Source organism: Mya arenaria, chromosome 3, assembly GCF_026914265.1.
Source record: "Mya arenaria isolate MELC-2E11 chromosome 3, ASM2691426v1".
Lineage (NCBI taxonomy): Eukaryota > Metazoa > Mollusca > Bivalvia > Myida > Myidae > Mya > Mya arenaria.
In genome coordinates, this window is record NC_069124.1 from 27,380,487 (window position 1) to 27,395,955 (window position 15,469).

Here is a 15,469-nt window from a genome sequence, read left to right on the forward strand (position 1 = left end):
TTTTTACTAAATAACGCTTTTATGGTACATATTAATTACTGATAATACGTTTTTAATCATGTAATTCATAGCTGAAAACGCAAAAATATTAAATGATTGGTAAATGCTAAAATATTTACTGTGATCTACTGTCGTCTCATAAGGAAGAAATACCGTGTTTTCTGCACCTTTCTTTCAAACTTAATGCAGTATCAGTCATTAAAACCATTGTAAATATATACTACATCCCTTTTGGTAAATTAAAACAATTGAATTAAATATGGTAAATCATATTGGGGATTAATAGTGCTTCTTTAATAATCATGAATTACATTCGCTGAGAAGCTGGCATATACACGGTAGCATTTAGCCAGTTTGCAATATTTCCTTTAAAAGGCGCCAACTTCCTTGTTTAGGTATATCGATTTACGATATATACTGCTGAATGGTTTATTTATAATGGCTCTCTAACAAAAACAAATCCTGAACGTAATTATATTGATATTAAAGATTCATAGATATAGCGGAGGTAGCACATTACGTTTAGTGTGCTAAAATAATACGTTCATTTCTTATTTAAAATCTTGAAGTGTACAGATACGAGGAATGCAGCACTTGAAATTAGTTATGAAATCAAAGTTAGAAAAATACTGCAGAAAATTCTTTATTAATGATTAGTTTGCAGTATAATTTAATAAATATAACTATTTGCTAAAAGATTGCAACAATACTCGTAAGAATGATATAACACAGGAATCGGAAACAGAGACTTGTATTGTGTTGCAGTTGAATTTCAGGTACGTTCGGCTCTATGTATAAAAGCACATTATTTGTATTTAAAATGATCCTTTATTAGTTAAAACATTATCTTTAAGGTACAGGTTTTTTTTAAACCTCACGCTTTTATAACACTTGTCGACTGGCAATGTAATCTGTGATATTTCTTCCGGTTACTTATTTGATGATACTTGACTTTAATCGAACACAGGTAATATTACAGTTTTGTAACAGTAAACAAGAAAAGCAATGTTTAAATCTTTGACGATAATAGTGTATACAAACTGTGCCGTCTTCTTAAAGAAGAGTTTTTGGAGATATTTTATGGGATGGCGTTTACGTCCCCATAGGCCAAGGTCACTGTCACTAAAAATAGAGAAACGGTTGAAACTGAATAACCATAATTAGGGCTGACATATCTGGACTTAAGTTTGTATTTAGGAAGAGATTATAGAAACCTTTCATGGAATTACGTTTAAGCCCCTTGGGCCAAGGTCAAGGTCAGTGTTACTTAAAATAGAGACACGGTTGATACTTAATTAGCTAGGGTTGACATATTTTGACGAAACTTGGTATTTAGGAAAAGTTTAAAGGCCTCTATGGTTGAAGTCCTTTTCATTGTTACTTAAAATATAAAAACGATTGAAACTGAATAGAAAACTAGTAAGTTACTGTTGATATATCTTAACTAAACTAAGTATTTAGGAAGAGTTTATGGAGACCTTTTATTGGGTTGCGTTTATGGTCCCTGGGGTCAAGGTCAAGGTCATTGTTACTAAAGGTGGAACAAAAATAGTTGAACCCGAATAACTTTAGTTCGTGTTGACATATCTTGACTAAACGTAGGAAGGGTTAAGGCGAACTGTCATTGGATTGCGTTTGAGGCCCTTCGGGTGAAAGTCATTGTTGCTCAAATAGAAAAACTGGTAAAACAGAATATTGGAATGAAGGCTGCAGTTCTATTGTCAATCATTGAAAACCTGGTTTCCTTGCATTGCGGCGTTTATTTTTTTTTTAAATTCAAATGTTAAAATGTATTCCATACAAGTATATTTAGTATTTAAATTGATAGATGCCTACTGCCTTAATGAATAGCATGAATGTACAAGATTGTATAACATAGTCGTGTTTTTCAGACAGCTGCCTTACCTCAGATACGATATCTTTACAGAGGGAAAAATGTGCGAAGAACTTAAGAGGGTGATCGTTTTCTTGATTTTGAACATTTTTACCAATGTTTTGGTATTAGGTAAATATTTTACCTTTAAAACTCGTATTTCACTTCAGTTGAACCAAGTTTAAAGTCTACATAAGTAAATAATGTGTAAATGGATATTATCAATTTAGACTTGAATTACGATAAGCATAAATGCGTTTGGTTTATACTAATTTATTTAAGCTCGATTGTGACGAAAGCTGATAGCGTATAGAATCACTCTTGAGCCCGTTTCTTAGGCAGAACCCAGTACTGTGTCCTTTTTGAGAGGCTATGAGAAAGTACCCCTGGTGGGGATCGAACCCACAACCTCTTGGTTGATTGGCGGACACCTATACCACTAGACCACTCTCACCCTTTTGAAATGCGTTTATAGGCCAAGTGTGAAGTTTTGACAATACATACTTATTTAAACACCCAGTTAATTTGAGTTGAATCAGTGTTTAACTAACAGTTCCAAGAGGACAATCCATTTATCGGTTATGCTGTTCTGATGCGTATTCGTTCTGTGTTTTTTTTTGTGTGTTTGTATATGCGTATGTGTTATTTATATGTTTGCGCCTCTAGTTCCTTGTCGTTTGAGACCTGGACCATGTGCCTTTAAACAGGGTTTATTTTACAACTGATATCTACTGGGCTTGTCCCAAAAGTATTTCAAAGCACATTTTGATGGATCAAACAAAGCCCATATAAAAACGTTTTTCGGTAAAACTCCATGTTATAATTACTGCTGCTGTTACAAGGCGAAGTGATCATTAACCGGGTTGATGTTTTTAACTAAACGACCTGTTTTCTTCTTTTTTTCTAGCGACCGGGAATCAAGTGAAAGGAAGCGCAAATCAGTCGTCACAATACCGTACATGCTCCGCAGAAAAAGCCTTCGACGGTGAAACAATCTTCCATGAATCTGAATCTCGTTGCACATGCAGTGCTACAGCTGTTCGTCAAATACCTCGGTGGTGGGAAATGAATTTTGGATCCAAGCATTTGATTGGTTCCATAAAAGTCATCGGTCGTGATGGTACGTATAAGTTAGTCATTTAATTTGTAAGCATGTAAAGTGTATCACAAAACCACTTAATTGATCTGATTTGTAAAAAGGAAATCCATTGAATAACTTGAAAATCAGTATGTATGAAAGCCTGAATTTTTGTGTTCCTATGTGAACACGTTGTTCAGGCTAAACGGTTTCTAATGCCAAGGGCGGCTCCAAGAGTCTAATACACCGGCTTCGGTATACCTTTTCCCCTATATGCAGGAGAATTATTCCTTAAATGATCAACCTAGTTTTATTTGTATATATAAGGTTGAAATCCATCTTGAGTTTTTTGGAAGCAAGGATAACTATTTATACTGAATATGGATCATTCATTATAGTTTGCACTTGGATGCAAGTAGAAATGCAATCAATTGCCTGAGTTACGGTGTGTATCAGGGTTCTCCTGGTCTATGAGCTATTTTGGTGTGTGTCACAATACTCATGTATCTTAGTAGGTTTTCCATAATATACCAAAAATAAGCTCTTAAACGTTCTGTCTCACTCCGGAGTTGGAGTACCAATTGGTGTTTATTCAATGATTACCTATTTTTGAAACTTCTAGGCAAATTATCCTCCAAGACAAATATGCTGTGTTTAGAAGCTAGAGGTCTGGCTGGGCTGATGAGTACTGGTGCTCATTAGTAACCACTGCAGAGGTCTCTGTACTAAGATAAATGCTCTTTGAGATTTCGTCTGAAGTCTCAAGCTAGTCGTGCATGTTCTCTTTTTGGCTTGGCATATGAGTAGTGGTGATCAAAAGTAACTAATACAGAAGTCTCTCTGTAATAAGACAGGTACTCTTTGATGTTTTGTCTGAAGTATCAAAGTACCTGGCCAGTTCTCCTTCTAAGATCCCTAGCTATGCCAACCTAAGCGCAAAGGTACTCCCTGGGGTTCAACTATTGCATACTTCAAAGCAAGTCATGGATTCGAAGAATAAGAGTCAAACCGGACTCAGTCCAGTAGAAAACGTCTGTAATCCCCCTCCTTAATAATAGGATGTGGGAGAGTGTGGTTTAAACCGATACAAAATTGGGACGTTTTGTCTGGCCAGTCACGTGACCGGTGAGTAAGTGGTTTTCTGACCAAGAAGCAGGGGCAGACGATTTCCTGGAACACAAGATGACAGACGAGCTGTTGTATCGAGATCCTGAAGTGTGCTCTTGCCTGGGTAAAGACCACTTACAGACTATGGTTACTTTTCCCAAAAGGTCCTTTTGCAGCATTAGCTATATTATAGTCTAATTAAAGCCCAGAGTTTCCAAATAACTGAGAGCTGACCGGAGATTAACTGATATCGCATTGAAATTTGGACATGGGACTGCATCTGTTCATGATTGAATCACAGCGCAGCCAGGTATGAGAAAGGTTAATGCTTGCTGGATTCTATGTGTGCTCACTGTCCAGCAACAGCAACAACGAGTTGCTGGCAGTAACACATTTCTGAAAAAATACAGAAACCATGGTAACAGATTCCTAGAATCCATCATCACTGCTGATGAACCGTGGGTTAGTCTTTATGACCCCGAAACTAAACAAGACAGTTCAGTGTGGAAGACTCAAATACCTACCAAAGCTTTCGCGAGGACATCTGCGAAAAAAAATGATGTCCATCGTATTTTTCGACATGCAGGGCGTCATCCTAAGCCACGCAGTACCCTCTGGGAAGACAATGACAGCCATCTACTATTCAAAGGTTTAAATTAGTTTTATATCTTATGCTATAATGTTTTTACGTAATGTAATTGTCGGCAAATCTTCACCATGACATCGAACAACCACATACGTCATTAGTAAGACAGCACTAGCTGGATTAGATATTAAAACTATGCAACCTCCCCTGTATCTCTGGACCTAACACCATGTGATTTTTGGATTTTTCGCACCATCAAGAATAAGTTGAGAGGCTCAGGTTTCGACGACGTCAAAGCTTTGCCAGAGGTTGTTCGGGAGTTTTAAGGAGAATACCAGCAGAAGTCTTCAACATTTATAAAACTTGGGTTCACAGACACGAGAAGTGTATGAAGTACTTTGAGGAATATTTTGAGAAAATTTGACAAATGCATTGTGTCCAATATTACGAAACAATGTCTTCTGCAATCATTTACCTAACGTTGCCCCGTTGACGTTTACATAACGTTGCTATGGTAATAATAACAAGCGTCATTTTGTAATTTTGCTTCTGAAAATAAATAAAAAGTTTATAGAGCTATGTATGTTTATAAAATTGTGTACAAATGCTTTCCGAACACCCCTCGTATTTATTGTGTATTTTTATGTTTATTATCGGACCTTGGCACAGGATATTAGTCCCGCTCGGCCGGGTTAGACACAGAGACCGCCGATTTGACCTCGGAACAGGCTGAAAGCGGCAACTATATTACATCTTTTATTACAGGTTTCGGAAGAGAGCAAAGTCAAAGCCTTGCTGCTTATATAAGTAATGATACGATGGAAACAAACAGTGGTACAGTTGTTCACTTGCCTGATTCGAATACTATTGGGTTAATCGTGCAGTTTAATCACGCTCCTCGGGTAGCCCAGTATATCAACATAAAAAAAGATGGTGCAAATGACGTGATGACTATTTGTGAAGTAGAAGTATTCGGAGCAAGTAAGAAATTATATGTCATAATCAAATCTTTGCTTTAGATGTGAATGTCATATTTTTACTACTATTATATGCGGGACATGAATGTCGTAAACTAATTAATCATATATTAAATGACCTTTCATATGCTTTTGTATCGACAGGTTGGATAAAAGTCTAAAAAATGCTTCGTTTGACTTTAAATTTGAAAATATGATAAACCTTTTTTCAATAACTACTCCACAAACAATCAGTTATACTAATTTTGGCTCGTGTTTTTATTAAGAATCAATCAGTTATCAACTGTTGTTGTTTTTTCATTATGAATTGCATTATCATTTATGCAATATTGATCTTCAAAAGTAAAGGCATCAAAATAGAAGTATTGGCAATATACGCGAATCAATGTAGCACAACTAGGGTTAATATCAGCATTTGCATTGATTTAAATTCGTGCCATGATATGTCTTGGCTTCATCGTGTTTCTTCAAATACACAAAATAGTATCAATGAAATATAAAAATACTGTTTTTAAATTATGACAGAATGTCCGTCAGGATATTTTGGTGACATGTGTGTGCGAAGATGTCATTGTAAGAACCAATGTGAAGTTATTTCTGGTCACTGCACCGAATGTGAGCCGGGTTGGAAGCCACCTACATGTGAAACTGGTATTTTTTCAAAAGTCTTTTAACAATCAGTTTTTTGAGCATCAATTTCGCCAACAATCTTTAACATTGATTATTATAAATGTTTATTGTATATCACTTTTATAAAGTTTCAACCGTTAATGATTCAAAGGACGTTAGCATCAATTAATTTTAATTAATTGTAAAACTGTTAAAACATTTGTGGGTATGAGAGAACTAGTTTATTAGAGAGGTCCAATGGTACAGGTGTATAACTCTCATTGAAGATAGTTTGGGTTCAATCCAAACCATGAAACCTTCTCGCATAATTGTGTATAATCTCCAGTATTGATTTATATCAAGGATTGGTCTCGAGAGATATTCAAATCAGCTTTCAACTGTCAATATTTTAATATAAACAATAGACTCTGAAAAGGGAATTTTCATTAGTAGAACTGCCCATTTTAAATTTACAAAATACTTTGAAGGCCATACTTAAAAGTGGTGTCATAAGAGATCAAAACAAAAACAATAACCTAGACAAATATCCAACATACGAATAATGAATAAATGATTTTGTTAAAAAGCCAGCATTGATTGATACTGGTAGAGAGTTGCATGTTTCACAACTCAAGTCTTATAAAATGTTCATGAATCAGGGTAACGTTTTCTTGATAGATCTTGATCTTAACTATGTAAGTAAGTCATTCTTGGCAACTTCAGACTTATTTTTATTCCGTTTTTCGTAAGTGTTAATAATAACGAGAAGGGGTCCGCATTAGTTTGAATATTATATTAAACATTTACATGTTGTAAGTCTTTGATATGTGTGCACCAACAATACTTTGTAAACTTTATGTGTAATGGCTGTATATTTAATGCGTACATTTCGATTTTAAGAAAACTTTCTAAAGCGAAACATACTTAATAAACGAATTTCCCGATAAAACACTACTTTGTTACTTGATTGAAGCCACTGACAGGTCGCTACGGTTTAAGAACATTTGGAACAGTGGAGATCTAATAAAAAATGTCATATTAACACTGAAATGTATCTCTCTTTATTTCTGCTCAAACAAATATACTCTTCGAAAATGCTTTACTCTTTAATTTTTCAAATCGCATTTTTTGTTTGTTAATACGTATATATTTGCAATATTTGTTTTGTTTGTAAAACATAACAAAACGAGTTTCTAGAGAGAATCTGGCCCAAATTTCTCGAGACTTCTAACGCGTAGCAAGCTTCAGTACCTTATTTTATTAAGCCAATTTCTTAATTGATAATGAGTAAGTAAATAAAACATAACTTATGGTGGTAAGTATAAGAATAATTTCCTATGATTCATGTGCATAAACATAACGACAAGAGTCCGGTTGTTTTTTCTTGACTGAGGCAAAACTGATCGTTTGTATATCTTATAATAACACAGTTACTAAAAAAATATTTATTTTTAATTTAATTGTAAATCAGTTTACCAATTATATCATATAGATGTAGAAATATAAACTAAAACCCTTAATTGGATCCCAATATGTTTTATTTATTTTAACAAAACGGAGTGGTTAATGTTTGAAACAACATGTATCCATTATAATTAATAATATGTGAACATCTACTTTACATAACAAATTATATGTCATTTAGCATGCCATTCTGGGTTCTACGATGACTGCAAACAAGTGTGTGGGAATTGTAAGCAGCCTCCATGTAACAAAATTGATGGCTATTGCACGGGTGGGTGTGCAGAAGGATTTGCTGGAGATAAATGTGACCAAGGTATTGAAATCTTGGTATTCTAATCGCCTGTTTTACCTATTTCTAACGGGCTTGAAGTCGAAATACTCACACACACACGCACTACAAGTATTTTACGTTTCACATGAAAGGGACTACTTCCTTTCTTTGTCGGAGTGATGGCTTTCTTTTCTCGGATACCACTGAACTATAAAATGGGAACCAGAAAACTTGTCATTCATTGGGCATATAATGAGCGTGTAGGCCGTTTAACAAATTGTGCATGTTTTGGGGACAATAAATGGGCACTAATTTTATAATTGTCTTTCTTGTTTGTTGATTGTTTGTTAATGCACTTTTGTTATCATCCTGTGGCTTAAAAATGTAAATATAGAGTTAGGAGATGTTATATGGATATAAAAACGTTTTAATAAATTAACTTTAATTAAATATACTGGTCCTTTAAGAAAGGTTTGTGCTATGCAAATTTGGTAGTGCCATTTTTCGTGCTAAATTTTAAATATACCTTCGATTTTGTTGATGATTGTTATTGCGATAAATGCACTTGGATATACATATACTTCGAAGAGTTTACATTACCAAAATATACTGGGCCTTAAAAAGCCATGAACTCATTCTTACAATTTTGTTTCTCACCAGATGTAACAAAATATACCTGTTTGATCAAAGGCAAGACAAAATGCTAAACCTTAGGCGTTTTTTATCTTAAAAAGAATACATGTGTACATAAATACCATACTGACAAATGTCTAAAACAGAACTACGCTTTTATATACATGAATTTAGCAAGGCTGTGTAAAATATATAGGAATTTAACTTTTAATCATTTACCTTTAAACATGATGTATATATTATGTCAAATCATTTATCATTTCAAATACTTGTGTGCTGAAAAGAAACAAACAACAATACTCCGTCCTGTCGAACTGAGCTTTCACACTTGACATTTTATGTACACCCGTTTGTTCGAACTACACATTTTATACTACAGAATGAATGTATTATTATGCGCAACAGTTTTCAACATATCCCCAACAGTTAAAGTTTGTGAAATAGGCACCCGTGCCATTCCAAATCGAACGCAGCTTTCTAGTCGAGACAAGCAGTGCAAGCATAACCTCCGCTCTCAATCTGTGTGTAGACTGTTTCCTGTTGGTTGAATGCGGTTGTAGTGCAGGAAATGCCTTTCTTTAATAAGTGTTGCTTTGTGGAAGGGAATGGTAAATTAAAAGTGGTCACATGGTTGTTAGGACATGGTATTGTCAGTAGTATCCGTTTAAATATGTTACAGGTATACAGCAGTTACGAGACTGGTATATAACTGTTAAAATAATAATATTTGGTTGTTTTAACTATGAGTTCATTTATACATATTTCGACGCACTTTGAGCTTCCTGTAATCTGATAAGATGGTGTCATTTAAGAAGCGACGGTAAAACTAATATTTTGTGTCGTCGGCGCCCGCGTCATCAAATATACTAAGCGTATATACTCTAAAGACAGTACTTAATTGAACTGTTATTGGTTGGAAATTGCGCGACGCTTACGATGAGAACGACGCACGCGAACACGAAGCCGGACAAAATAACCTCAATGTCCTCGCATAAGATCGAAATACGTTTCCCGATTTTTTACTTGTGCATGACTTGTCCCTCATCTTTACATCACATCTGTTATGGTCAGTAGATGACTCCTATTGCCTTTGGTACGACAACATTAGGCGCTCCAGCCAGGCGACATAATTCGCGGGAATTTAGTTAGAATATACGAATTGAACACAATTCGCAAAACCTACCAAAAACAAGGTTATTTCATGTGTTTAAGAATGTCCCACTGGCAGATATGGCGACTACTGCTCTAGGAATTGTAGTCAACATTGTATTGCTGAAGAGTGTCACCGTGTCAACGGGATGTGCAACCATGGATGCAAGCCTGGATATAATTTCCAGATAGATCCAAAGTGTGAAACTCGTAAGTACTGAAATGTTTTTGTCTATTAATGTGAATGTGGTCTCATTGCGGAGAGCACATATCGGTTTATTTTACAAGTTAACAGTTTATTTTCGTTTTTATGAATGAACACCTGAGCAGAAATTCAAATACCTACCCTCACAAGGATAATACATCAATTAAGGAGGTAAGATGGTAAGATATTCACAATGGCGGATGCACTGTCAATTGAAAGTCTGTATGACATAATACATTAGGAGCGCAGCTTACTCTCTTGAAACATATAATTTAGTTTAAACGTGGTTTTCCTCTTAAAAAGATTTTAGATTTTAGCTAAATTTAAGTTTAAGTTTCGATGACACAAGTGTTTATAAGTCGAAATATATTGTATCATGATTACTTCTAGTGGACAATAATTTGGAACCGATGTTCAACTGTTATCATTCATACAATTGCCACGTTGTTTAAATAGAGCCTTTTTTGCTTTTTAAGACCCTCCCCTCCTCAAGTTTGGATCTTTATTTTTCCAACATTGATTAGTCTTATCACTCCAATTTAAAGTCCTTAAGTCGGTTCTGCTTGTCAAATTTAAACTGCTGTTACTTATTTAAGTAACAGAACTATATTGCTTTTCAATTAATACACCTCGTTAAAGAAGAGTCATTGACAAATGTTTGTTCCAAGTTTCATTAAAATTGGCCGACATTCATATTTTTCGGAGGAACGTTGTCATATACCTTAATACATGTATATAAATCGGTCTTATCTTTTAATCATGATACATTGCTTAGAACTAATGAATCGAAAATAATGTAATGTTGCACTAAAAGTATTCAAATATTAACTATTGTTCATTGGTTTGATCAGCTTTAATTAATTGGCCCTCACTTATGGAAGCTTTGACAGAGGATATCAAACACCTCACCAACTCTGTTCACACGACTAGATAACAATGGTATATGTGACTGTTTTTATTGAACTGATACACTAGAAAACAACCAAATATGACACATCTCTGGGGCCTTTCATTCCAACGTCACAAACTTGGGACCTTGTCATCACACAAAGACCGCAATGTTCTGTGTCCAGCGTAGAAACCCGGTTTCATTCTCCCAAGAGCTTCTAGCCAAAATCTCATCTTACCATACTAGATCGCTATGCTCCTTGTAACTGAATACTTGCACCGGAATAACTCTATAGATATCAAGTTTCTGGTGCTTTTCTACCCCATATATAGCAATTACCTGTGTTCAATAATTGACAACAAAAAAGTCAAGAACCAATTTAAACTTCGAACGACGACTAACACTTAACTGCTTTTAATTTACCTTGAAAGTAGACAGATAAGGACTCACACTGACTGTCGCATTTTCATAATCCTGGACGTGCTAATTATCCATATGGTTAAAACGACTTAATTCTGCTATTCTGCCAACATTCAATCGGAAAGCCGGTTTACTTAAAAAAATAATTTCAATTATTAACAAGCTACCTAAAATTTAAAGTATATGACAAATAATTTCAAATAAAATAATAAAATAACAACACAGTTCTTACTTATTTGGCCAAAAATTTAATAAGATATAGTTTTCTAAATATGAATATATAATGACTGATATATAATTTTTTATGCGGTTCGTTTACCTTAAGAAATCCCACGTGTATGGCTGTATCCGATCGTGCAGAACTTACAATTTCAATATTATCAATAATTGTTTTCCAGTAGTTTTTGATTAAAGCCCTTAGTCCTGACAAACTTTACATTGTTCTGGTTTCTGATCACCACAATCTCTACCGATTCTAGCCTCCTCGATACTAAGCTCAGTTATTAACAGACGTCGTTCTGTCACAAAAACATCCTTGCTGGACTATGTAACTTTATTTCCCATCTTGTATGGACAGACACACCTTAATGTCCTGGCCTACGCGAAAAAGTCACAATGCTGCTGACAAATCTGTATAACTTGTCCCAGTAGTTTCTGTCTACGTCGCTGCTTCCTGTAATTTCATTTGATACAGGGCTGAGCTTTTTTGGTCATGGAAATTGGGCTGGTTCCCATTGTTTCCGCATACTATGATGATTCATGTAGTAATAGCCATTGAGCTTGTCTCAAAAGGTTTTTGATACAGGGATTGGCTGCTTGGCTGACTACTAGTTTTTATAGTAATATAGTTCAATACAGAATGTCCAGGTGACACGTACATACGCAAGTGACACAGCAACTGCAGCATCCAATGTCAGGATTGGTGTAACAATGTCTTATGGTGCATGAAATAGCTGTGCGGACGGCTGGATCATGAAATTTTGCGGTAGACGAACAATTTAAACATTGAATTGAACTCTTTTAAGCTGGCTAACTACCATACAACTTCAACACACAACTAATGCATTCTTTTCCTATTTCATATTGTATGTAGACACAGTTCTTAAAAGGTCGTTTTAAGTTAATCGCGTCTCATTAAAGTGGCGAAAGTGTTTGAAGACGTTTATTTTGGTTAAATGTCGTACTCGTATGACTTTACTTTCAACTAGGAATAGTGACTTGAGAATGATAAAATATTAAATGTAAGCTGTTCTGAAAAGGAGACTCCCATGGTAGTCCATGCATAAAGATATGAGTGAAATCATCATTATTGATAATAAACTACTTGCAGATTATAAGGAGGAGCGGATGTTTACCGTCTACGAGGTTGCCGGGGTGGCTGGAGTGTCGGTAGCAGGATGTCTTCTCCTTCTCGGACTGGTATTTGCTTGTATTCTTGGATATAGAAGATACAAGTCGGCATCAAAGGAAAGAGACACAACTAACGTTATTCCGTGAGTAATATATCGCTGAATGAATCTTTTAGTTTATAGTGGTAATAATACAGGAGACAGTTGATAAAATTTCCAAACATTACATGTACATTTAGATGCATTCACACGTTGGTTAAACGATGTGAATGATTTTCAAAATAATGCAAAAAATGAAAACTTGACGCAATTCAGCTGAACCAGAATTATGCATTTGGAGTTTAATACAATTATCATTTCAAATTTCACATCGGATACTTTCATGAGACGCGGTATATGTATCGGGTGATTATCACGTTAATGACAATTATATTCTTTATGAGATAAGCGTTTTTATGAGGAAAGAATAATGTATTTAACATAGGGAGGCAAACGAGTATTGGAATATTCAATCGAACGTTAGGTATTCGTAGGTCAAAATCAGTATTGGAATATTCGTTGGATTTTGTTGATTTTTTTATAAACAAACTTGTGCCTGCAACTCTGTTGTTTTGTATAGAGTGTGTGTTTATCTTGTTGTTTTTTCAACGGTTGTCCCGTTATGCCAGAGGCTTGAACGGGTTGACAATACACTGCACGCGCTTCATATTGCAATAAGGGACCCGTCATCGGGTACTATAAACAGTCCCCGTAAGTTTAGAATGGCTGGCCATGAGACAAGTGACATCAAACAAATTTCAATTATGTTCGGTACATTTAAATGACCATGTCAATTAAGGAGTTACGGAATCGGTCTTCACACCAATGTGTTTAATTGGCTGCCAATTAACCTGTGCAATACTGCTGAAACCGCCGTGATTGTATAGATGATATTTGCTAGTTGTTTCGATATAACGTTCGTGCTTTGAACTGCAACTGTAAAGTATAGCGTTTAAGGATAAATTTCCTGAATTGTTGTACAATAGATGAATCAAAATCCACGTTTGTTTTCGTTCAAATCTGTTACTAGTCTCGGAGTTGGTTTGTTTTTTCCATAGTTATATTTAGTTAAGGTCGACCAATGAACGAGATTGCGAGGTATTGCAGAATATTGAAAATTAGATACCCCTCTCGCGAGTATTGTGGATCGTCAGACGGCAAAAACAACCTTCCGTTGGCGCTTAACGTCATTGAACCAGGAATTTACGGCGATCTATCTTTATTTACAAATAAGAAGGCAATATAATTTAAATAATTCGATTTTAGTCTTTGTTTGTTCAAAACTAATTCCTTTTTGATGAGATTGTTTCTAAAAATGGCTAATTTCAGAGTTTAATTTGGGGAAAAACAAGTATCGTCGCTTGGGGGGAGTATAATGTAGCCGGGTACCATCTACGAAGAAGGAAAAAAACTGCCCCGGCGAAAGTGAATAACAATAGTTTACTACAATTTCTTAACGATTCATTTTTGTTATCGAATATTCGATCGGAAGATCTACAGAATATTCGAATACAGATATGTTGCCACTCGTTTGCATTCCTAGTTTTAAATCCTTATTGACCTATATTTTATTTAAGTTCACAACCATAACAACACTAGATCTAGTCCATCTAATAGTATGACCAAACAAGAGTCTTTGACTCTACTTATTATGTCCGTTTTGGGATTCGATGACATTTTAATTTTCACGTAACCGAACTAAGAAACAAACGACTTTACATAGCATATTTTTGTAGAAAAAAATAGTGTAAACAAGCATGTTTCGTTAAGATAAGGTTGTAAGATTGCACACTTTACATATTTTCCAGAGACATCGACTATGTTAATACGGGGAGAGCATACGAAGGGCCGAACGAAGTACAGCTTCAAAACAGCGATGAACATATCTATCAGACTATCCAGAACTGACGCGTGTCAAGAACTTTTCTCTGTGTGAGGATGCGATGAAAATCATAGTTTATTTCAATAGAACTGCCACATATTTTGTGCGTTCTTTCATTACACGTACATACTTATTTGTGTTTTTCAGTGACATGCAAACTATTTTATCAAACTTGAAATCCAAGGCTGACTTTAGTTAACCCTTTATGTTAATGGTTATATTGTGGTTTATTATACACTCAGCTGTTATTTGGTATTTCAATGTAGTTCTGATGACCCAAATACCCATAATGGAAGTTCATGAGTCGACTTTATTTACGGTGTGTGCACAAATCAAAAGAGCAGAGCTACATGGTTTAATGTATAACAATAAGTCAATGGTACCATTTTATACTCAATCATCATTCCAAATTGATATACTGCATTGTTCAATATGTATGTTTGTTGTTATGCTTTCATGAGCCTTTGTGTATTGCGTATGTTACAAAAAGGTATTAATATGTATTTATGTAAGTGTATAAATATACATGATAGCTTCTTTTTAATTAGTTGCTGCATGTTTTGTTTCTTGATGAACTTTGTTGTTGTTTTTATTAATATTTGTCGGTAAAAGCTATACATAGCTTATCTTTATCTATATGTACATAAGATTATACACTATTTTTTCCTAAAAAAACACACAATACTTCAAAGTACTTCTTCTAGCGTTTCACGTATATGACAACCATAAATTTCCTTTAAATTCATTTCAAATCAAATTGATTTAAACAAATAAAAAGTTATGTCGCATTCCTCCTAGGACAATTACTCACTTTGATTATTTTTGCACCTTTTATATTTCAAGGACTCCATGTTGCATCAGCCGGAAGTCAGCAAGTTCTAGTTTCATCAACAGATATTTAATATGAGATATTTATGAAAGACTTATCTCTGAGTGGC

General features: G+C 34.9%; 1 protein-coding gene across 2 annotated transcripts; it reads left to right on the forward strand.

The window, feature by feature from the left end:
* The first annotated feature begins 533 nt into the window (after positions 1–533).
* On the forward strand, positions 534–15,100 carry LOC128227230 (protein draper-like). Of its 2 annotated transcripts, XM_052937537.1 has the most exons (9): positions 534–776; positions 1,893–2,005; positions 2,781–2,993; positions 5,410–5,625; positions 6,147–6,272; positions 7,876–8,007; positions 9,811–9,957; positions 12,592–12,754; positions 14,458–15,100. In XM_052937537.1, the coding sequence occupies exons 2-9, from the start codon at positions 1,936–1,938 to the stop codon at positions 14,555–14,557; spliced, it is 1,167 nt and encodes a 388-aa protein (XP_052793497.1). In that variant the 5' UTR covers positions 534–776; positions 1,893–1,935; the 3' UTR covers positions 14,558–15,100. The 2 variants fall into 2 exon arrangements, with proteins under 2 accessions (XP_052793497.1, XP_052793498.1); XM_052937538.1 differs by lacking the exon at positions 6,147–6,272.
* Positions 15,101–15,469: the final 369 nt, after the last annotated feature.

Bases quoted from the DNA above. Each gene is read 5' to 3' on its own strand.
- LOC128227230 (XM_052937537.1), top strand. From the start codon at position 1,936: ATGTGCGAAGAACTTAAGAGGGTGATCGTTTTCTTGATTTTGAACATT. The intron at 6,273-7,875 runs GTATTTTTTCAA...TATGTCATTTAG, and splicing joins GCCACCTACATGTGAAACTG to CATGCCATTCTGGGTTCTAC. The intron at 8,008-9,810 runs GTATTGAAATCT...CATGTGTTTAAG, and splicing joins TGGAGATAAATGTGACCAAG to AATGTCCCACTGGCAGATAT.